The sequence below is a fragment of the Rhinolophus sinicus genome, linkage group LG03 (genome assembly GCF_036562045.2).
Source record: "Rhinolophus sinicus isolate RSC01 linkage group LG03, ASM3656204v1, whole genome shotgun sequence".
NCBI classification, from domain to species: Eukaryota; Metazoa; Chordata; class Mammalia; order Chiroptera; family Rhinolophidae; genus Rhinolophus; species Rhinolophus sinicus.
Genome location: NC_133753.1, coordinates 196,270,524 through 196,294,909, shown reverse-complemented (window position 1 = coordinate 196,294,909; position 24,386 = coordinate 196,270,524). Strand labels below are relative to the sequence as shown.

The 24,386-nt window shown below is 48.6% G+C and overlaps 1 protein-coding gene and 1 long non-coding RNA gene across 2 annotated transcripts in view; one reads left to right on the top strand and one right to left on the bottom strand.

The window, feature by feature from the left end:
• On the bottom strand, nucleotides 1–21,804 carry LOC109453584 (uncharacterized). Its single transcript, XR_012495197.1, has 2 exons — nucleotides 20,231–21,804; nucleotides 1–1,770 (listed from the first exon to the last, which is right to left on the bottom strand). It is a non-coding gene; the product is annotated as an uncharacterized LOC109453584 (long non-coding RNA).
• A 146-nt stretch (nucleotides 21,805–21,950) lies between these two features.
• The window catches only part of ICE1 (interactor of little elongation complex ELL subunit 1), a 52,946-nt gene continuing 50,510 nt past the window's right edge, over nucleotides 21,951–24,386 (top strand). The window contains exon 1 of the mRNA XM_019743375.2: nucleotides 21,951–22,259. Coding sequence (XP_019598934.2) covers nucleotides 22,176–22,259 — 84 coding nt within the window. The 5' untranslated portion in view covers nucleotides 21,951–22,175. The remainder of the gene's footprint in view (nucleotides 22,260–24,386) is intronic.

Sequence of the window (24,386 nt, the reverse complement as noted above, 5' to 3'; positions counted from 1 at the left end):
TGTCATCAACTCATTTTTACCGATCTTTTCTATTTGTCTTTTGGGACAGTTAGTAAATCATTAAGGTATTATTGAAAGCATGATTTTCCAATACTTTTGAACTAAAATTTAAGAACAATAGCCCAAGAAAAAGATACAACTGAAACTTTTAGACAACAAACGTCAAAGTTTCATATTTTTACATATGTCTTTCTAACTGAATATTAGAAAAACGAAACTGAATATTCAAACCAGAATGAGAGAGCATGTAAATGGCATAACTTGGCTATCAATCACCCTAATGATACATATAACTGATTCAATAAAAAGTGGACAGTTTAGAAGGACATGGAACAAATTATGATAACTTATGAATGACTCAAATCAACCAGTTCAGAACATCCAAAATTTAGTCCAAGAGCTGGAAACTAACTCCTGTAAAATTGGAATCTTTTATGCATTTGAGTAAGTCTAGCAAACAATACGAGGGCTGTGTGTTCTCCCAAAGCATTCCAACGTCCTTCTTTGTGTGAGCATTGCATCTGTAGTGTCATCGGGTGAGACAAGGGAAAGCCACAGTGGCTTTGGCGAGGCTTGTGAGCTTGTCTTCACGCTGCCCTGCACATCCTCTCCGAGTTCCCCCACAGGTGAGCAGGACATTGGGGGTGCGTCCTCGTGTAGATTTGACTCAAAAGCCGAGAGAAGGCAAAGAGAAGGTGCCAAACTGAGCTGCTCACCTTTCTGAGGACTTGAGTGACAGCTGTATCATGAACAATAGCCCGGAGTAAAGAGCAGAGCCCAGGACATCTGCTCCGAAGAGCGACTCTTAGCACTTCTTGGCCAAGACACATTGCAAGGCCATCTGAGCATGTGACCCGAGGGTGTGCTAAACCATGGCAGCACTGCCACCAAACAGCAGAACACAAATCTGCATCATCGAGGCCGACTTTCATTTACCCCCTTTACCTGGGTTGACTGTGTATCAGCTTCTAAGCCGACCCACACTGGGATTGCTCCAGAGTCCCTGGGGTTTAATTAGTTTCCATGTAGTCTCCCAAAGTGACTTAATTCTTATTTGACACTTAAATGAGTAAGCTTTTGTTTTGTGTTTTCACCATAACAAAGCCTTAATGAAAATTTCCCTTCAAGTCTAAATATTATGGGGTCATATCAGTGCACTGAAAAGGGAGTGATTTGGACTCTGTGTACAGGTTGTGACTAACACACAGGTTTGACAGAACGGATATTGTGTTTTCTGGTGTCCACCCATCTGTCAGCACCGCATAGCGCCCTCACAGTGAGGCATTTGGAGGTAGCAGTAAAAACAGACAGCAGGCGCAGGGGCCCGACACGCTCACCTTCTGAGAACCCATGAAAGGGGCTGGTGGTGCTCAGGGTCAAGGTGACTTTAGTTCAATAGTCGCCCCACCCCCATACTCGATACTGCAGATCGTCAATGCAGGCTGTCCCCAGCCTAGCTACCATCCATGAAGTCACAAATACTTCCAAGAGCAGGAGTCCCATGGATAAAACTATTGCGAAAAAGCATCAAGTACCTCTGTCTCAGTGAAACTTGCTTGAGCGTCTGAACACCATTTCCAGCTGCATGCTCCACCCCTGCAGACTTGGTGCTGATGCATAAATTGGTTTCTGAGAAGACATATTGACTTGAACTCCCGCTTAACACCTGAATTCCGAGGTAGGAATGCCTGGCCCCAGAGCACTCGTGACACTGTGGATGGCCTTGCAGACAAGATGCTGGGTTTACTCAGCTGTGACACACCGTGTCTCCTGTTGAAATAAAATAAAAACCGATCATCTCTCCTCACAATTTTAAGCTTCTCAGTAAAGGTGATAAATGGTTTTCCTGCTTAAATTTACAAAAACCAGAATAATCTGAGGCTTTTTGATGAGCACGAGGGTGGGGAAACGCAGAGGACCAGGCTAAAAGCAGTATGACATTGAAATGGCAGGAGCTGATGGCAAAACTGCTGGGAGATTTGACAACTTCAGTCACGGCAAGTGCTGTCTTCCGAGCAAGCAAGAATGGTTAGGAAAGAGAATTGCATGCCTTACAGATATTACCTGGATACATTTGGGCTGTTTTGCCCTGCTTCTAACGCAAGGTAACTTGCCTCATAGGTGAAGTTGTACAAAGCAAAAGGGTAGACTCAAGGAAATAAAAAGATAAAAAATGTTTGTCCAGAGTGGGATCAAGTCTGTAATTGGATTCCATCCCATCGGTGTTATTAATTCAAAGAACCCACCGGATCTGAGGCTGACATATCTCTGACTGCCTTCTCCCATCCCTACTCTCTGTACCACAGTTGGGGCTTACACCAAACACAGTAGGGACTGGCATTTAAGTAGAAAAACCCATTTCATTTAAAACCTCATTTTATTAAAGTCCAGGAATTTGTGGCTTGGTTTAAAGAGGGTTGATGTGATGATTCAGAGGCTTGTGTCCACCTCCTCTGAGGGCTTGGGAAAGCCTGTGTGCCCACAGAGGACGCAGCTGATAAAACAGAGGCAGCTGCTGATCCGACATCCATGGTACTTTCAGTTGATTCAGATGGGATAGAAATGCCGCATTTGCATCGAGGGCTCCATGCGAGAAAACAGAAGTGAAGCCTCAGCCCCCAGGCTGCAACAGTGGCCTGTTTTTCAGCAGCCACATCCATGACTCTTTCTCAATCTGAGAAAATTCACCAGCTGCCAGTGCGCACAGACCTCATTCCATCAGACCGTCATTCGATGTCCACTCTGCAGACAGATGACAAAAACTGATGTTACAAAGGAACAAAACAAATCACCAGCAGAGGTGACGCTTTAGTGCAGAAAAGAAGAGATTTGTGCCCTGAGGCAGAGTCCTACCACCCTCTCCAAGTGCCAAGTGGGTGCTGCAGGAGGCACAGTAGCCAGGCGGCCAGCTGTGTGTTTGTGATCACCAGGAGAAAGACGTTCCCACAACAAGCGCTGAGAGCCGCCATGGGTGTGTGGGACAATTAAGTACAGATGTTGACTCTGGTATGAAATGTTTTACAGTGGATTCAGTTATTGAGCTTTCTTATCTTTAATCGCACAAACCATCCTTGAACAGCATTTATATGCCTCTTTTCAGGCCAGAAATTGTTGAGTGATGCCTGGATTAAAGGGATGGATGAGACCAGATGCTTAGGTATAATGGGGAAACGGATATGGCTTTCTTCCTAAAATGACCCCCCAGGAGTGATTGGAGGTCACTTTGTTAGAAAGTTTAGTGTGAAACAAGGCAAAACTGTTTTTGCCCATCTCTCTCTCTCTCTCTCTCTCTCTCTCTCTCTCTCTGTCTCTCTCTCTCTGTCTCTCTCTCACACACACGCACACACAGACATACACACACACCCTATGCAAATATCCATGTTTTTAATTATTATAATTAATGAGGAGAGTAGATTTTACTCAGAAGTACTTAATTGAGACATTTGTTCGATGAGCACCTTCCCCTCTATGGAGCTGGAAATACTGGGATATTGGGAATGTAGTGATGGAGAGTCTCTACTCCAGCTCTGAAAGTGTTCACACACGTTGGGCTAATCAGAGCAGATAGCTATTCCCATCAAGGCTCAGGTTAGTTGGAATTGGCGTGCATTTCTTTCTTCTGTGAGCCTCATTTGATTATAAATGATGTTTTGTTAGAGTGTATCCATGCAACCCCATAAATGATGTAAAACCCAAGAAAAACAGAGACTCTGTGCCAAAAGCAAATTAAAGACACATCAGAAAAATGTGAGCTTAATTCAGGCTCACATACCACGATGCCTGCTTTGGTCTATCATTGCTAAGCCCTTCAGGGAAACTATAAAAAGCAACCCTGACATTAATATCAATTTAAAGTTGGTGTGGCTGCCAAAGTTTATTCAACACGGAGCTCAGCTAGCTGTGTCATCTCCAGCGCAACTCAGTGGCCGCAATCATAGCCTCCCGATGTTATGAAAAATGGGCGCTGCAGACAGGGTGAGAAAGAGCCCCCTTGTGTGGAAATGCACCACCACCGCCACCATCTCTCCTGTGACCCACACAGGCATGTGGTGCTGGGGGCAAAGCTTGCATTCTGGGTGAGCAGTTTCTGCGTCCCTTGCCACACGTTGCTCGTTTCTCCCTCCATCAATCGACCCCAGAGATGCACTCAGACTGCAGCCTCTCCTTGCCATGCACTCCTCACACAGATCCCTGGAAATCCATGTTGAATTAGTAGGGTTACTTCTGGAGCTTCCCAGGGCATCTGAGCAGGGAAACACCCCCACGGTCCCAGGCATGGGGGTCAGGAGAACCAAAGCAAGGCCAAAATCCAGCTGAGTGCTGGGTGCTCAACCAGGAAGTTTGTCGTTCATTTACCAGGATAAAAGGCACGTGTCCACATGCCTGCAAATAGGAAGGACCCTATTGCCTGTGTTGGGGAGAAAGGAAGACCGGGATGTGAAACATTGTGTAAGCTTTGCCCGGGAGCTGTGACATGGTGCCAGGGAGCAGTCCGAGCGGGGAAGCAGAGGGGTCATTTGGAGAGGTGAGACTCCTGGGTGTCAGAGCAGGCTGATAACCACGTACCCTGACACGGACCTGCCTGACAGGTGAGCGAAGAGAAGGCTGACTGTGCTTCCTCCAGGGGTAGGCTCAGCCAGGAATGCCGTGTGAGCACCGACGACCCAACGCTTGTGGGCGGCACCCATTCTACAGCTGTGATCACTGCTCATCACGAGGGCACCTTGTCCACAGAAGGTGAGGATGCTGACCACCCTTGTGGTCCGCTGTGGACCACATGTGACTTTAATTCACATGGCCACGTGGTACCTCACGCAATTCTACACTATCTCTTCTAGTTCACAAACGCTAGTTAAGCTGCTTCCATGCAACGTAACTTGGCCCACTGCCCCCAACATTTTTCTGTGACATACCTCCATGTATGTCAGTCGCGCCAAGGAACAAAAGTGGCGTGCTCTTTTCTTGTAAATAGATGTGTACGGAACTGAAGAGAGGGGAATGGGCAAGCAAACAGTCCTTGGGGCTTTACATCTCCTGCTGAGGTCTTTTTACATTTGTATTTATTTTTAGGATACATGGGGGTCAACCCCTGGTCCCGCACACTCTGCTTTACGTGTCGGCTCTTGTTCTTCCTTGAAAACCCAGCTCAGAGTCAGCAACTGTGGGACACCCCCTCCACCCCCACGTGGCCTCTGTGCCAGGTCCCTAGAGCCTGAACACCACCTTCCAGAAATGATTAGGTTTACCCATCTGTCCTTCCCCCAGAGACTCTGACCTCCTGACAAGAGGATGGCTGTGTGTTTCACACCACATTCCATAACAGCTCTGTGCAACAGAACTTACGGCAACAATGAAAATGCCCCACCTCTGGACTGTGCAGTAAGGACTGTCACTGCGGCTGCTGGGACAAAATACCACAGACCCGAGGGTTCAAACAATAGACAGTTATCCCTCAGAGTTCTGGAGACTGGAAATCCAAGGTCAAGGTGCTGACAGATGCAGTGTCTGAGGAGGGCCCCCTTCCTGGTTTCTAGGTGGCTGCCCTCACCTGTGTCCTCACATGGCCTAGGGAGAGGTGCTCTGCTCCTGTCATGGGGGCCGCACCCTCAGGACCTCAGCTAAACCTACTCACCTCCCAAAGGCCCCAGTTCCAAATACCATCACATGGGGGGGAGGGGGTTAAGGCCTCAATATAGGAATTACGGGGAATACCAACACTTAGTCCACAGCAGGAAGCCACTAGCTGCCTGCGACTATGCAGCCATTGCAATATGTACAGTGTGGCTCAAGACCTGAAATGTGCATTGTATTATATGTTCATTTATATTTCAATAACCACACATGGCTGGTGGCTGCCATGTTGGACAGCACCGCTCCAGAAGCCCCAGACCACGTACAACGGAATATTTAGGCCACGGGTGTTGAAATGAACTGAACTTAGGACTGAGAATCTATCTCAGTTCTCGGCGGAAATGGTTACAGCTTCTGAGATAGGAGGGAAATTACTCATCTCATTCAGTTATTCATTTCCCCAACATTTGAGGGACCACCCTAGGCCAGCTCACATGCCCTTGTTGCCTTGGGGACTTGTGCCCCACACGACTCACCATCTGTGGTACAGGGAAACTTCTCTGGGGAGGGGACATTTGAACAGAGACCTATGTGCCATGGGAGGACCTGGAGAGGGTGTGTCCCTGAAGGGACCCGAGGAGGACTTGAGCTGGGAAGGGACACAGCAAGTTCTGTGAACAGAAAGGAGAGGCGTGCGTGCTCTCGGTGGTCAGGGGTAGGCAGAGCCCGGACCTGAGAACGCTGGCCATGGTCATATTTAAATTTTACTGTGATCACAATGGAAAGCTGCTGGAGAGCTTTGAGCGGGGGCACAGTGTGATGTTACTTAGGCTTTGGACCCATTCCTGAAGCACCTGTGAGGACACTGGATATTAGCGGGACAACGGGAAAAGCAGCAATGCTGGGGTATGTCCCTCCTAGTAATCCTGGGGGGAAGAAGTGTCCTGGCCAGAACGAGGAGGGGGAGCCAGTAGGACATTCTGTCATTGGATTTGAGCTCTGAGGACATGAGAGACCCACAGTCACCTCTCTAGTGAGGTCTGGGGGTGGAGGGGAGTCTACGGACAGAAGGGTAAGATTTCAGGAATGTTCAGGCAGACCTGGGAAAGAAAGATGTCTGATGCCCACGGGACATCTGTGTGGGTATGTTGAAGGTTAAACCAGGGAAGTGTCTGGAATAACTGACCTCAGGGCCAGCACCCTGTTTTCTGGAACCTGAAGTGTGTCACAGGATAAGACATTGCACTGACGGGGAGCAGCAGCATGCCTGCTTTCTCTCTCCAAGACTGTGGAAGGACTTCTCTGGGTTCTGCTCAGCGATGGAGCTCAGATCTGAAGCTCCTGTCACAGGGCCGGCACATCTGGTGAAGGGTGAGCAGACCGCCGAAGCTGCCTACCTCACCTCCAGGCTCTATTTCCCACATACCGCCCGCTTAGACAAAGTTGTTGAGAAATACTGGGATCCCCACCTCCTAGATTTTCTTAAATTGTATTTCTCACAGTGAACTATCAGCAAAAAGATAAATGTGGAGGCCCCATTAACCAAGCCACACCATGGTAATTGTACAGCATGATGTTTTCAATTACACTTTTATGACCTGGTGTTTCTCTTCCAACTTACAATTCTTCTTGTTCGTCTCTCTCCAGTTGTTCCTGATCTGTATCCCTTTCTCCTCCTCACAAGACAATCATTAAACTGCTCCAATCACCAGTAAATGGTGGAAAGAATGAATGAGTTTGGCTTTCAACACTCTTAAGTAGACAACTGGGAAGAGGTTGAAAATTAAAACCAGGCAGCTTAATGATATTAGTTAGTGTGGCTTGCTTGGGAAATGAGCCTGGCCCCCAGTCTCAGGGCCAATGTGCCCATGACATCAGAACTCAGAAGGAATGGCTGGGGACGCAGCGCCCTTGGTGACAGCCCTGGCAGGGAGGGAACCATGCAGTGGGCTTCTCCATTCAGCCCTAGATGAACCCAGCTTCTTACACATTGACATGGGACACCGCCGCTTCCTGCAGTCAAGGGAAAAGCTGGTGGTTCCTGCAGAGAGCAGTTTGGTGTGGAGGTGGAGTGGGGATGGTCCTTTAGCACCTCCCCAGGGTTCAGCCCTCTCCCCCAACACTGGCTGAAAATAAGGAGCTGCAACCAACCCATCAACAACACCCGGGAGTCTGGTTTGGCTAAATTTTTTCACATGCTGGATTTCACTGAAAACTTTACAGAGTGACTTCTACAAACTTGCAATCAGAAACTCAGAAAGTGAGATCAGTTGTAGCTGGGAGAACAGTGGCTTGGAGTACAAGGATGTGACAGTCACATTAAAAAGTCTCCGTCTGGAGGTTTGGCGTTGGTAGTTCTTTTGATTTATCATTGAAGGGCAACAAAAATGTATTTCTACTAACATCCCATAAAGAACATAATACCACTATTGTGAATTCTTCAACTGCCCCAAATATATTGAGCATTATACCAACCATAGGTAACAGTGAAGCTTAAAATAGACTCCTTTAAAACTATTCATCGAAAGGCAACCGTGGGACCACCATACAGATTCTCCCGATTGCAGGCAGCAGCAAGGAAAGCAATTTTGCAGACATGGGAAAAACTTTGCCACGGTGTCAGCATCACAACCTTTGGCATATCTCTGGGGTTCTCACGCATTCTACTAACTAAGATCAAATCTCCTCTGACTCATTTTTTATTTCCCCAAACACACATGGACCCTCTTAGTAGCACGGAAAATTTCTAAAGCCAGTGCAACCCTGGTGTCCCCACCCAACAGGAAGTGAATGTGGGAGGCAGAGTTCTCAGATGGGCCCTGGTTCCCACAACTCCCCACACTCCCAGTTACTCAGTCAAACACTAATCTAGGCACTGCTGTGACTGGATCTTGTAGATGAAATTAGGTTCAAAATAAGTTGACTTCAAGATAGAGAGATCACCCTGGGTGAGCCTCACCTAATCAGCTGAATCCATAGAAGGCATAGGGCACTTCTGGAAGGAAAAGACTTGAAGTGTGAGGGGGACTCAACATGAGGGAGAGCCTCTGTTCCTGGCTTTGAAGATGGGGGCCACATGGCAAGGGATGTAGATGGTTCTGGGACTTTGGGTCCTCTGTTCTATATCCGTGAGCCAATAAATTCCACAAACAACCCACATGACTTAGAAGCAGCTTCTTTCCCTGAGCCGCCAGAAAGGAAGGAAGCCTGGCCAACAACGAGTTCTACTGTGTGAGGCCCTGAGCAGAGAACTTGCCTGGACTTCTGAGCTGGAGCTCTATGAACTAATGACTAGCTGTTGGTTCACGCCAAGTTCCTGGTGACTTGTACGTAGAAAGGGAAGCCTAGCAAAAGTATTGTGCAACCAACAGATGCAGATTCTTGACACCCCACCATCCCACAGCTGCAAGACATCACATTCTCAGCACAAAGGACAGTAATCCGTAGCCCCCATTCCTCGTGGGCGAGTGGCGAGGGCTGCATGCAATTCTCTGGCAAAAACAGGAATTTCCCTCCAAGATGAAGTGGCTCAGGTTCTTGTTGTCAGTGATTTTCTTTAATTACAGCTGTCTCCATGTTCACTATTGGAGACATTTTGTCTTTTTCACAGTTTTGCATGAAAAATAATAGTATTGGGGAAATAGAGTTCCCCAGGTTGCAGAGTTTAGCCAGCTGGCGTTTCCTGGGCTGCTAGTCATTGTTTCTTAGACAAGGATGACAAGGGCTTATAACCATCCTGCTCTCGGACAGTCCCAGGATATTAACAGATCAATGGCCCTGAGAAGTCCTGCTGCAGACAAACTTGCTCAATGTGGTTTAACGGGTTTAACTGGGTGGAATGTTCCAACCCTTTTGTTCCAAAAGGCACTTTCCTCCAGGCATTCTGACAGATTTCATGGGCCTCGAGGAGCCCATGTTGAGAAAACTGGTTCAGAGGTTAATTAAAACAAACAAATAAATAGAAATTGGCGGACTCTCCACTGCCCACAATCTGGTCACACCGTGTGGTGAGCACGTGAGAGTCCGCCCTGTCGGGAGCACCCAGACACCCTTGCCAGCCCGAGACATCCCCCGTGGCCTTGGGCCTGGACACTCACACACACTCCGGCACAGGACACGGAGGTCTGGTAATAATATGTAAGACGGGGGGTTACTACACTCAGGGAAATGTCATACCCTCAATATGTTCCCTTAGAAGGGAAAATGTCTTTTTAATAAGAAATACTGGGCCTCATAAGAGAACAAAAAAGCGCTGTCCTAAAAAAAGGATACCTTTCCACTTATCTAATTCTATACACATAGACACTGCACCACTGCAAACAGAAGCTGTGACTTAGAAAGCATATTTCATAGGAACAGTGGTCTGCATTGTACGGCCTGGGGCCCAGGCCGCAGGCAGGTGACAGTCCAGAAGTGGGCTCCCCTGTATATGCCCTTCATGGCTGAGCCATAGGACTTACAAAGAAGAATTACTTAACAAGTAGCGGCAAGGAAGCTGGCTAGCTCTTTTTTTTTTTTTTGGGGGGGGGGAGTTCTATTTCCACCTCTTTTCTTATTTTAAAATGAACTTCAAATGGAATACAAATTTAAGTATAAAATAATAACCTCTAAATGCATTAGGAGAAAGAATAAATATTTAATCCTGGGGTTAAGAAAGAACTTTCCAACATAATCCCAGAAATGAACCCATAAAGGAAAATACCAATGGATCTGATTATACATAAATTTCTCTTTTAAAGGAAAACTAAATGGAGAGGTAAAGGAAACTTCAGAATAATATTTCTAATATTTATAAAAGACAAATGATCGGTATTCTAAATGACAAAGGAACTAGAAATGAATTAGAAAAAATTGAATTCCCTAAAAGGAAAATGGACAAAGGACATGAGTAAGCAAAATAAATTAGAGCAGGAATGGCCATGAAATATGTGAGAACGTATTTGACCTCACAGGTAGTGGACTAAATGGAAACACAGTAATGAGATACCTGTCCAATAGGGTATCATAAAAGAAAATGAGAACGCCCCACGCAGGTCATGGCTATGGGGGCTGTGTCAGTTGAACGGAGAGCACATTTTAGAAAATTTTAGGAACACAAAGTTGAGAGGGAAAAAAATCCCCAAACTCAGAAATAGCAAAAGGATGACTGCCTTTTCAAGGGTATACTGGGCGTTGTACAACAGTCAGTCACCTAAGAGTTGGTTTAACGTATCATTTTCTGTTGATTAGGATATTTCACCAGCTGTGAGTCCATCTTAACATACAGAAAACCAATAGCAATGCAAGTGATTCTCATCTGGTGTCAGTGGAAATGAATGGCGTCCTGCAGGCTTGCAAAGGTTTACAGCCCAACGGTGAGCCTCGCTGCATTGTGGGTGTGACTGGACCCCCTCTTCCAGTGCCTTTGCAGGGCCCTGGGGCTCAGTCTCTCCACTTCCCTGGGAATCAGCCCTACCATCCTGCTGGTTGTCTCACTCAACGAGACAGAAACCTTGGACAGAGGCTCTCTCTATATTTATATGACAATTGTGTTTTTAACTTTTAAAAAATGATACTTTGACAGACATTTGGCAAAATTGTATCGGAGTTCTTGAATATGCCTCTTCTCTGCAGCAGTACTTTAGCGTCTAGGAATTTGTGCTCTGGATATAATTGGATAGAAGTGGGAAGTGAGCTGTAAGGAAGTTCAGGCAGCTTTGTTTGAAGATAGTCAAGAAAGAAAGGAAGGGAGGGAGGGAGGGAAAGAAGAAAGGAAGGAAGGAAGGAAGGAAGGAAGGAAGGAAGGAAGGAAGGAAGGAAGGAAGGACTCATATTAGTGGTTCTCAACCTAGGGTGATTCTGGCCCCAGGGGACATTTGATTTGGAGGCATCTGGAGAGTTTCAATTGTCACAACTGGAAGGGGCTGCTGCTGGCATCTAGGGGACAGAGGCCAGGGTGATGGTCAGCGTCCTGCCTTGCACAGGACTGAGAACGATGGGCCCCAAATGCCAACAGTGCGAGGCTGAGACGCCTTGATCAAAATGAACAGCTATAGGGATTAGGTTGAATCAATGACAGTGGAACGTCTTAGAGCCATAAAAAAAAAAACTATGATCGTGTCGGTATGGACGCATATTTATGATTAGAATTCATTAACTGGAAAAATGGTTACAAATTATATTTGCAATGGCCATATGGTTAGAAAAGGTAAACATATTAATAAGAGATACGTATTTATAGAATGAGACTTTTCATGTTCTCTATAGAAAGAATATATTCTTTCTGTGTCTCTATAGAGAGTAGCATATGAATGAAGTACACATTACATGCACGCATATTATGGTAATTATGGTCTGTTTTTCTAGTTTTCTCTCTCTCTTTATATATATACTTTGTTCTGTGATGCCTCAGGGTCTTGTCTCTGAGTGAAGATGCTGTTAGATCTGTAAAAACACAGTCGTGGGGTGGTAGTGCATTGACCCCTTATCAGCTGTGTGTCCTGCCTATGAAATGGTTTACTGGATTGGTGGGCCTTCCTGTCACTCAGCCTCAGCTCTGCCCTGAGGAGAAAGCTTTGGTGATGACCTAGGCATGGTGGCTAGACCCTGGGACTGCCCGAGGAGCGTCCACCTGTGAGTGACAGGGGAGGGAAGGAAGGACGCTGACATGGTCCTGCTGTCCCTTAGGCCTGTCTGTCCACTCACTGAGTCATTGCGAGAGCAGAAGGCACAGAGAGACAGGGAGGCACAGGACAGTGCATCCTACATCTGGCCTCCCACTGGCCTGTGCCACAGCCCCCACCAACTGTGGAGTGGGTGTCCGCAGGCCCCAGGGCCTCCCAGGCCTCTGACTCACTCCTCTCGTGCGTTGTTGGTCCCAGGACTCTGCAATGACTGAGCGGTTCCCATCCTCACCACTTACAGACCTGTTGAAATAGGTCCCTGGGCTGGACAACATCTGCTTGTTTTTAGATCACAGGTTCCAGTGAAAAGAGGTTAGGTAGACCTCTCTCCAAGTGCTGGGCCCCCCAAATTCCAAAGAAATTTCTTCTTACAAAGCATTCTCAAGGTCTGGGGTGTGTGACCATTGGAACCCAGATGGTCAGCCAGCCTGACACTCTGTGGCAGGGAGGCGCAGAAGAGCTGGCTCTGCTGTGTGTTTTCCAAGCTTTGATCAATTCTGATCCGTCACTTGATAACATCATTTTCCCTTTATTCCTTAAAGCTCAATGAATCTTCTCCCACCCATGCCCTTTATTCTGGGAGGATATAGTTCCTACCTGATCTATTAGTACCCAAGATTGCTATGTGATTAAAAAGGGCTTCTGTACCTACTTTCACTCTTTATTTTCACTGGCGTGAGCGATGAGCTATGACAGAGACAGAAAGAAACACCTTTGTCAATAACAACAACAAACACCCCACAGTATCTTGAGCTTCACGTCCGTGTGTAAGGATTGAGAAGAGCGGTTCTCAGCCTCGGCTCTGTTGGCATTGAGGCTGACAGTTCCGTGCGGTGAGGGACTGTCTTGTGTGTTGTAGGATGTTTCACACCATCCTTGACTTTACCCGTTAGATGCCAGAGGCACTCCCCACACTCAACAGTGGGACAATCAAAAATTCAAAAATGTCACCTCACAGGGCACCCCGGGCTGATTGGCCCAGTTGGCTAATGGCCTCCCCTGGAGAGCTCCAGAAATGTCTCTCTTACCAATAACAATAGAAGCCACCTCTCTGCAATGCTCCATTTCTCCTCCTTCACTGCTCGTCTACGGGGACTAACCTAAGAGGAGCTGTGACACTGCAGGAACCTGGCTGGGACTGTCACCTGCACACTGCGCAGAACCCTGTGCCACCAAGGCTTCACGTTTTCCTCCTGACACCTGGACACAGGACCCTCCCGAGGGACACAAACCAGCTGTGGACTGGTTTGGAGATGTGCTGCAGAACTGGCAGGAACACTGAGGGGGGCCTGCTCCAGCCATTGCATTACTTCAAGGTCTGCTATGCTCAGTCTCACAGATGTTACTTCAATGTGACCTGGTGCTGTTCAGGAAATCAAACTTAATGACTTAGACCATGTAGTCACACGATGTCTCATGGTTAGGCATTCAGTCTCAGCTGGGGCCCAGTAACAACCAAGAGCCATTTCAGAAACAACAAAACAAACGAAACAAAACTGTTGGAGTCATTTTCCAAAAGTGGCCTTACTTTGTGCCAAAAGCCTACAGGACATCACCTATTCCCCTACTAGGGCTTGTAATAGGTTCCATGTACCACACGGTCTGTGCCACTGCATGTGCCGGGAAAGCAGATGACAGAGCTCCTTGCCTTCTTGTTCTCTGAGCTCCCTTCCAGGTTGGTAGACTTTCAGGTTACTTAATAAATGGGTCAGAGCAGCACACCCAAAGTGAGTACACTTTGCCTAAAAAAAACACCAAAAAAAAAAACACACAAAAAACAGGCTGACCCAGCGTTGCAGCATTGAGCATCTTTGTTGGAATATACCTGGACCTGGGAGTGGTGGCCCCTCCAAATGTCTATAGATTTTTATCTCACCTGCTCTATCATGCAGGTGATAGGGTATTTCTGACTCACCAAGTTCAATAAGCATGATGACATCAATACACTGAACCAATATGGCGCCCTCAGGATGGTAAGATAATCAAATTCCCAATGACTAAGTTGTGACAATAGAAATGTTGATGTGTACCAGAAGAGTCCAGAATATCTCATTTACATAGTTTTTGCCCAAACTAGTTATACCTCTTACCTTAGTTTAGCACGTTTGCAATCAATTCCAAAATGTATTATCCAGGTTTCTTCTCATTTAATTAAATATAAACAAATCATAATTATTTTGACTAGCAATTCTTCTCTGCCTGGGTCAAATTCTATACTTTGCTTCTAAGGCCTGTGGGGGTCAGGTTCTAATCGTATGTGTAGAGGCAGCGAGGGAGGTGGGAATGGCTCCGGGAGAAGCAGCATTCCTTCAGGGTAACTGCGTCAGAGGTGAGCTGGGATAGGATTGACATCAGACAAAGAAGGGAGAACTTCTCTTAGCAAGGTGATCTCCCCATTCGGATTCTTCAGTTCCCACTCTTAACTTAGCGGTTTCCTATATTTCAGAAAGGTGACCTGCTGACACTTTGGAATCAACTGGCAGTTCAGCGATGCGCCTGTCTGGACTCCTGCGATCCTTTCGGCTATGTCTGGCCTGCAGCTACGCGTGAGCACTGGTATCGTGTTAGGACTCAGGAACCTCCCCACCCCCCCACACACACTGACTGCACTGTGAGCTGACAGCGGACACCCTCAGGCCTGACGCTTTCTTCCTTTGCACAATCCGGTTCAGCCACAGCAGCCAGCCCACCTTCCCTCTGTGCCCCTCACTCCGGCCCCAATGCTGCAGCAGCCACTTGACACATGTCTCGCTTTCAATAGGTTCTTTATTCCCTGTGATTCCAGATGACAGTTTAAGCCAGTTTGTGTCTTACTGTGTGCCACTTGTGCCCAGTTTCTCATTCTCTAATGGCAATTGGATCCTCTTTGCCCTCCAATTCAACCAAGACAGATACACAGTCTCACGGGCTCATCCTTGAGGGTCTGCTGCCCACAGCTACTTCCATGGCCAAATTCCATAAGAGTAAGTGCCACACAGGAAGAGCTAAAAGCGTCAGCCATTTTAAGTAGAGATGGCTTCAAAACAGTCCACACAATTGTTGGACACTGGGCTGCAAAAGTGCTGCAGGCTGGGCCTCCAGGGATGACACCCGGACACAGCAACACAGAGCGGGTCAGGAGTGGTGACCTGTGCTGAGTCGGGAAGGTGCAGGGTCAGAAGGGCTGTGTGACCAGGTGCCTTCAGCACCCTCCTTTCCTAGCCGGACAGAGAAGCTCCTGTCATCATGGCTGCCAAGGACTTGAGGCGCCTAAAAAACCTAGTGCTATCACATGGGAACATGGCTGGGAAAAGAAAGCCCTCCTGCAGAGTGAGAGCAGGGGAAAGGTGACTTCCCTCCTGCTGCTTCCCCAACTGTCCTGAGTGCATCTAATTGGCAGAGCTAACTCACACCCATCACTCTAGATACGAGGACGCACGATCACAGTGCTGTTAGCTTTCTAGACCTTCTGGTCTGCAAAAGATACAGCAGAGGGGAGATGAAAGGAGGCTGCTGAGGCTGCCACCTCTGTCCACCTCAGGAAGCCGCGTTTAAACAATGGGAGAATGCCTACGGTTCCTCCCATGGGGTTTGAATCTATTTACCATGTCATTTTCCTTTAAGATCTAGATGGAGGTTTGCAAAGTCAGTACCACCGGAGGAGTCTGCTGCTTTCTTCTCTAATATCACATTGACAACTTGGCTCACGCACCATCACTTATGTTTGGGTGCTCTGGTTATAGCTCCTTCCTCTGAACAACTAATCAGCCGCTGGGCAGTTAACTAAATGAGTGCTCAGCAAGCATTCTTGCTCATTCCTTTGGAACAACAGGGCCAAACCTTGTTTTTATGGGCTATGCATATAAAGCTCTTGAATTAGGCATCCAGGTATAGCTCACTTTCCCAGGGACATATGACCATGAGCAGGTGTTCTTAGGGCTTCCTTCTTTCTCTTTTATAACTTCAACAACACATGCGCTTAGATCCTCTCAGTTACTTGACTCAGAAGTGAGCTCCTGGTGACAGGGCATGGTAAGTTTGTACCTCCACGTCCCAGCGCAGGACACAGGGCCTGGCATGGAGGAGAATACTGGCCCATGAAATCATGTCCACTGAATGAATGAATGAATGAATGAATGAATGAATGAATGACACAAATCTGCCTTCATAGCCACCCTCCCAAATCTGGTTTCCTTTTACTGTTGCAGTCTCTGATACAATCAGCCCCCTTAGCAATAAAGGGAGCCATTCATCACCCACAGGGCTGCTCCCCTGTACTTCACACGAAGTGAAAACTGCAAGTGGGCAGTATAGTCACAGAGTGCACGGGAATCAGCTCTTACACAAGAGGGACGCCCATCACGTGGGCTTCCACGTGGAGTAGAAGTGTCTGATTCCATGTAGATACCTGGCCCGCACCCTTACAGCCTGGCTGTCAGGCAGGGAGTGAGACCAACACCTAAGCTTCTCTCACCTGACTTAAGTGAGGCAGGGTTTTGTTTGCTGGGAGCAGGAGCAGAGAACTCTCTATCCTAGCGGATGAGAACCCACAGAAATGCAGAATGAGGAGCTGCTATCACCCGTCACGTGACTGTGCTGAGAGGGCCTGTCTGATCACTGAAACATTAGAAAGTCAGATCCACTGAGTTCTGGACCCTGCAAGTCACATGAACCAACATGTCCTTCAAAATCAAATGTGGTTGCATTTTCTGTTGATCATAACTGAGTCATTTCTAAGTCATGTAACTAACTACCTGGCCTCAGCAGAACCCTGGATAACTTTGTCTACTCAAAAGTGCCCATGATTGTTTATATTTTTGTAAGGAAACAGGAAGTACCACCACCAGTTCCCCATCCTACGTCCCTTCCACACCCCCTTTGAGTTTCTTAGTTCTTGAAAACAAGGATGGACTTGGCAACCTGCAATTCAAACTTTCAGAGCATCATGGGGCTATGCCCAAAAGTCCTTCTCAGATCTTATTTCTGAATTTTCAAAGAGATTTCAACCCATGTTTAAACAGATGTTTGAATTCATTTTCTCAACACCCATAAAATTTCTTACTGGATAGGAAAGTTCTTCTTTTGGTAGAAATTCAGACCATACGACCATTCAACAGGACATATCCAAGAGATGTTTCAGGTTATACATTTCTCCCCTCCCCCCCAATAAAGGTCATTAAGCTAAGCTATTTGTTTCCACTCTAGCGTATGGAGAATGATTGTCTTGGAGCTCCCACCACGTATCTGGAATGTACTGTGAATGCTGAACGCCATTTTTCTTCATGTCAGGGCTTGAGGTTGAGGCCAAAGAAAAACTGGCCAAAGATGTTTGGTATCATTTTATCTAAAATTCAAACAATTGCTAGACATTTATTTTAAATAAAAGACATTTTTTCCTTCTCCTTGGCTATCATTTTCTGCCTGGATCAAGGACCAAATGTGTTATATTCTCATGATCTTAGAATAAAACCATCCGAACTCATAATCTGAACCCTTAGGTTCTGATATAATGAAGTTTTGAGAATCACGGCTTCCTAAGGCCAGTAAAACACTCAAAATATTACTTTTCAAAATATTGCGTCTTTCTGGGGTCCAAATAATTGTATTGTACGATCTTTCCTTGTTAAATCCAGAAGGAAAGGAAACAACCTCTTTAAGTTACATACATCTTCAATTGCCTGCCCAAAGTGGATTCCTCTCTCCCAACTCAGGAAATGACACCCAGTCTCACAGACTATTTCCAGATGACAGTCAGAATGAAAAGTGTTTTTTGTAAATCAAATAATGCCACTTTATTCTTAAAACTGTTTGATGGCTGCTCCTTGTACTTCAACACTAAAACAGTTCCACCCTGGCTTGCAAGCCCTGGTATGACCTGGTCTGTGCCCACCCCTCACCTCAGTCAATCTAATCGATACCCAGAGACTCCTTGCTCACCGCGCTCCAGGCCAAGCTGGTTTCTGATGCACATGCCACATTTATTCCTGATGTGGACACTTTCTACTATTATTCCCACAGCCTGTAGTTTTTTCTTGTTATTTTCTTAACTTTTCAGAGCAGCTTTAGGTTCACAGCAAAATAAAGTGGAAAGTACAGAGATTTCCCAGGAAACCCCGTGAGCACAGCCTCCGCAATGACCAGCATGCCCCTCCAGGTGGGGTATGTGTTACCACTGATGAACCTGCATCGATATGTTATAACCGCCCGGAGTCCAGTTTACATTGTGGTTCACTCTTGGCGCCGTACATTCTGTGGTTTTGACAGATGTATAATGTGACCTGTGGCCATCATTACAGTACCAGACAGAGCAGTTTCATTGCCCTAAAAAAATCCCAGGCCATGAAAGTCCCCTACAATTGTGCTTCATCTTTAATAATTGCCAGTTTTGCATTCTATTCCAAACTATGCTTGTTTTAAAACAAAAAGATTCTTCTGATTTCGAAGTAAACTCAGTCTTCCAGGAGAAAGCAATGTTTGCCCCCACTCCCCACCCCGACTGAGCATCGCTGAGGGTGACAGCCGAAGTTGTAAGCAAAGGCACTGCCTGTTGCTGATCCCTGGGGACAGAGCAAAACACTGCTGTCACCCAGGGGAGTGAGAAACACTGGAGCAAAGTAGCTCAGCACTGAGCACCGTAGACTGTGAATGGGCAGATGGTTCACACAAAGCTCCTCCGTCCCTAGTCTGCCCAAGAGAATGGCCTTCCCAGTCCCCCACGAAGGGGCTGACATGTCATAAATATGGCTAGAAATTCCATTGGTGTCTAAAACACAGACAGGGAAAGATGGACCTCTTGTGGGCCTGTGGTAGCATTACCTCACAGGCCTGGAAATTAATATAATGTAATCAGATAATACCCCTGAATTGTACACTGCTGGAGTTGCAAACTGCTCCATTAGATATCTCCCAGGGTTTTACAATAAAGAAAATGTAGCTTATTTTTCGGATGGGCACACACATGAAATGAAAGGATAGCTCTTCATAAAGCAAAATATAAGAGCTTTCAATGAACAAACAGCTTTTTCCATTTTGAATTGATAAAACCTCCTTTGCTTCTACAACAAATCTAGAAGCCATTTCAGTGGAAGCTATGGTAACACGTTAAATCATCAGTCACCTCTCAATTACGTTTTAAAGAATTTGTTTCAGCAAGTCACCAAGTGACAGGGAGTAGACGATGTGGGTATGAGGCAAACTGAGACTTTCATAGTCGGATCCTCTAAGCAGCCTGGACTTTGGAGGCACAGGGAAGCCCCCAAATACAGCCACCAGGTCTTAGGACATTGACACAAAAACACAAACTTCTTCTGTTTTCCAAAACAAAAAATGCCATCAATAAATTGTTAACAACTACTCTCTGTGCAGTAGATCCTAGGAATTCAGCCTTGACCTTGTCACTTTTCACCTAAATTATCGGGACTCCTCTGTAAGGAAGTACCAGCTCAAATAAATCAGTAGCTTCAGAATTTACAGCCAGGTTTGCAACCCCAAAGCCACTGTTCACTTTCTGCAGTGTAGATATTTGCTTGCTTGTTTGTTTCCATCACAATGACAAAACATGTGGTCTATAGGTGGGAAAGAGGAACAACATAATTTCAGTATCACTCAACTAGTGACCTACAACGATTTGCATTATTTCCTATAATTACACTTGTTTTTGTAAGCCTGCAATATAAGAATATCTTTTACATTTTAAAGGTTTCTTTAAAACCCAAAACAATGACCAAGACAGATATGCATCAAAGGCCTGTATGGCTTCCAAAGCCTACAATGTTTACTATTCTCCTTAAAGAAGAATTTGCTCACCCTGCATTACACAAACAAGACTTGTTTCTTTCTTTAAATGTCTTAGAGACTGATTTTGAGAAAGTTAGTAGAAAACAAATGCACTTTCATTTTTAAACAGAAGCGCTTACTTTTCTTTTTTACTTTCAATTAGCTGCAGAAATTTAATTCACTGACATTCACTGAGCACCTACTATGTGCAGCACTTTGCAGGATTTAAGAGGAAAACTTACCTCTAAGACATAAAAACGGCTCCACTCCAAGTTCAAATGTGGTGTTATGAACAACTACTCAGGGCTAAGGGGAGATAAAGGAGGCAGGCATCCTTTGGGGATGTGGAGGTCACATTTGGGAACAGGAAGGACAGGTAGATTAGCGCTGGGAGGAAGGTGTTCCAGGCAAAGGGAAGACTAGGGCAAGTGTGCAAAGGCGGGAAGGCAGCAGTAGTTCAGTTTCAGCAAAGACAGGTGTGTCGTGGGTGTGGGTGGACAGCAGCGAGGGAGGTAAATAAAGCTGGACGGCAAGCTGCCTCCCCGAGGAAGGTACTCTGGGAAAAACACTCATTTAGGAAACCTTAAACAAAAGGGAAGAGACTGTGAAAACACATTTTTCTGGGATCAGAAACCAGAAATGGAGTCATCAGGACCCACGCAAGTCTCCCCGTCCGGGGGCTGCGATGGGTCACGTGGTCTGCGTGCCCCTGCGCCCGCTCCTTCCCCTGCTCCCTTGAACCCCACTGCTGCTTTCTGCCCGTGGTACGTGCATCGGTCAGAACACTTCCTCAGTCAGGTGCTGAGCTGTCTTAGGTGTCAACGACAGGAAACCCAGCTCTGAGCCTGGATGGCTGGTCCCTCCATCCACAGCAAGTGTCTGCCAGTGTGTGAGCCAGGGTAGGGCTGCGCTGTTTGGGAGGGGTTTGCAGTTGCAATTTCCATACTGAAGATTTAGGTGGAAACTGGTGAGGTCTGCACGTCTGCTGAACACATGCAGCGCGGCGCTGAACGCTGAGAATTTGGGCTTCACACCCAGACGTCGGGAAGCCACGGGAGGTTTCCGAGGGTCCGGACGGCAGCAGCTGTGATTAGCACAGAGATTCTGGAGGCGGTGGGTCCCGGGTTGGAGGTGGGGAAACCTGCGGTTCCAGCCAAAGGAGCCGGGCTTGAATTCACCCAATAAACGCGGCGAGGGGCAGCAGTTCTTTTCTTTTTTCCCTCCCGAGGGGAATTACAATGGGACTTGGTAGTGACCAGCTATTAACCACGAGCGGCGGCGGGGTCCCCGAGGATTCAACCAAGCTCTGCGCTGGGCACCCGGTGGGTGGCGGTGCCCACAGCCAGGGCTTCCGGGGGGCCACGGGGATGGGTCTGGGAGCCCGACCCAGGAGCGGGGGTCGGGCGGCAAGTGGACCACAGCAGGCGGGGGAAGCTGTCGGGAGGAAAAACGTTCCGGGGGAAGGAACGGCCACCGGCGACGAAGGCCGCCACAAGGTGCTGAAGCACATCGGGAGCGGCCCGAGGAACCGGTCGGAGTCCGCCCGCCGCGCGGGGAGTCGGGAGCCGTAGTCCTCTCTCCCCTCCTGGAACGGATAGCGCGGTTCCCCCTAGTTATAAACCGCGCACTTGCCCGTCCAGGTCAGGGGTCCTTCCAGGACAGGAGGCGCCTGAATGACGTCATCGCGGCACACCTCTGCCTCGTTGCGTTGAAGGTTTTAGGCGTCTATAGAAAGCCTGTCACGCAGCAAGCCGGCAATAGCATATTAACCGCTAAACGATGGAAGCAGCGCACCTCGGGTGCCTCCGCTCTCCCTGGGTTCCCGTTTGTGGGCGTGGTCCCGCCACATCAGCGCAGCTCCGCTCCCTATTTTACTCAGGCGGCGCCGCAGGCAGCCCCGCAGCGCGGCGAGGGGCGGGGCGAAGTAGGGCGGGGCGGGGTCTTGGCTGAGCCGCGTCGCACTCGGGGGCCGCGCCGGGTAGCGTTTCTCTCTAGTGCCCGAGGCAGCTCTGGCTCGCAGAGCCCTTAGCCAGCTCCACGGGGACCTCTGTGCACGGATGGACCCGCCCGGACACGGCGGGAAGCGGCCTGGCAGGCGGCGGCCCCGGTGGCGTCAGCGGGGGCACGACAGGGCCGAGGCCGCGGGCCCCTGAGGCGCGCGGGCCCACCGGGCCCGGCGGCGGCACCATGATGCCAGGCGAGACCCACTCGGCGGCTCCCGGGACGGCGGCGGACCTCTCGCGGTGTCAGGGCTGCGCCTCCCTGCAGCAGGTGCGGGGCTTCCCGGAGCCGAGGGCGTGGAGGGGCTCGGCTGGGCGCGGGCCCGGGGCCCGGCCGCGCGGGCTGCGCCTCCGCGCGCCGCTGCAGTTCCTCGGCGAGCCGCCCTCCCCACATACCCCGGTCCGCTCCCCTTTGCCTGCAGTTGTTTTGGGAACGGCTTCCTGGGTGTTATTTCGGGTTGGGACCCGGGACTCATTGACGGGGCTGCGGTGGTGGGGGCCGGCGGGTTCCGCGAGCTCGGGGGCGCCCTCCGTCCTTCGCCAGCCGCAGGGCGCCCCAGGCCCGGCGGGGGCAGCGCTCTCAGGGCGAGGGTTCTGAGGGCTCGGGCCCGCCCTGGATGCTCGGTGCCCGGAGCAGGATCTCAGCACCGAGTGGATCGGCCGGCAGGGCCCTTCACCAGTGCGAGCCAGGCGGATTCCGGAGGTTTCCTCGTGCACCGGTCTCTGTGCTGACAGAAGGGGACACGCTGGTGCCTGGCTCCGGGGCGTGGGAGGTGGTGTTCGTGCCCCCCAGGTACCCACGTCCAGCTGGAGCCTCCTCGCCGCGCGGCGTCTCTTTTTAACTTCTCCCTGTCAGTGTCGTTCGTGGTGAAGCGGACCTGCCCAGCGCCGTCCTATCAGCCGTAACGGAATTGTCACCTGTCGGCGTTGCAGGCACTGGGGTCACGTAGTGAGCGAGATCGGCGAGGTCGCTCATGAGTGAGGGGGGCCCGCAGATCAGACTGGAAGGTTCCACGCGAGGAAGAAAGGCAGGAGCCGACATGGTGGTCGTGTCTTTTGGCTGGTTTTAGAGGTGACATTCCGGGCTCTGACTGACAGGAGGAGCGTTCTAGGTGAGGGACCGGCAGGTGGGAAGGTTCCTGAGGGAGAAGCAGCCAGTCTGCGGGGCAGGGCCGGGGCTGGTCACTGAGCCGGTGCCCAGGGGACAGTGGCCGGTGAGATGAGACCGGGAAGAACGCGTTACCTACGAACTGGCCGATCCCAAACGTTTCAACCGTTGCGAACCGGCGGGAGGACAGGGAGTCAGGGACTGGCGCTCTGAACAGAAAGGGAACTCAGAACAATCATTGAGATGAACTGCATTGTATAGGCGTTTATAATGTGCTTTGCTCTTTTCCCCCTCAAAACCCCAGGAACAGGAGGGAAATTCTCTTGGATCTTTAATAAATTGTATTTATTCTTTGGGTCAGTTCTTTCACTCAACAAATATTTATTGAGCACTTGCTGTGTTTTAGGCACTTTAATTACAGCAGTGGGGGGAAAAGACAAATATTCTTCCTCCCTTGGAGTTTCCATTGTAGGAGGTGGGGGGAGGAGACAAGTTACGTGGGAAGGAAATAAATACATTGGAAATACATTAGAACAGGTGGGTGAGGAAGGGGCCGATGGCTGGTGGCATTTACATCGGGAGTCCTGGGAAGGCCTCGCAGAGGAGGTGATATGTGAGCAACGGGAAGGGGATGAGAGCGTACGCGCTGCAGGCATCTTGGGAGAAAAGCATCCCAGGCTGTAAAGGTCAGGTGTGGCAGCCCAACACAGGACCTTGCTCAGTGCTGGGGGGAGCAGGAGGCCGTGTCGGCGGGGTGCAGTCTCCCTGTTTGGGGCTCCTTATAGCAGTACCATAAACTGGTTGGTTTATAAGCAGCAGGGACTTACTTCTCAGAGTTCTGCAGGCTGGAAGTCACAGATCAAGGCACCAGCACATTGGTGCCTGGTGAGGGCCTGAGTCCTGGTTCGCGGCTGTCTGATGGTTGTGTCCTCACATGGCCCAGGGGCAAGAGAGCTCTCTGGGTCCCTTTTAACTGGGTGCTGATTCCATTCATGACCTCATGACCTAATCACCTCCAAAAGGCCTTATGTCCAAATACCATCGCATTGGGGATTAGACTTCAACATAGGAATTTTGTTTTTGGGGGTCGGAGTCTGACGAAGTCACACAGGAGGGCCTGATGGTCTAGGCCCTTACAGACCACGGCGAGGCTTTTGGATTTGACTCTGAAAGAATAATGAGTCACTGGAGGCTTTTATGCAGGAGAACAACTGGTGTGAATTCTTCTCAGTTGTGGATTTGGTCTTACTTCAAAAACCTGGTCTTCCCGTAGTACTTCCATCGTGGTGA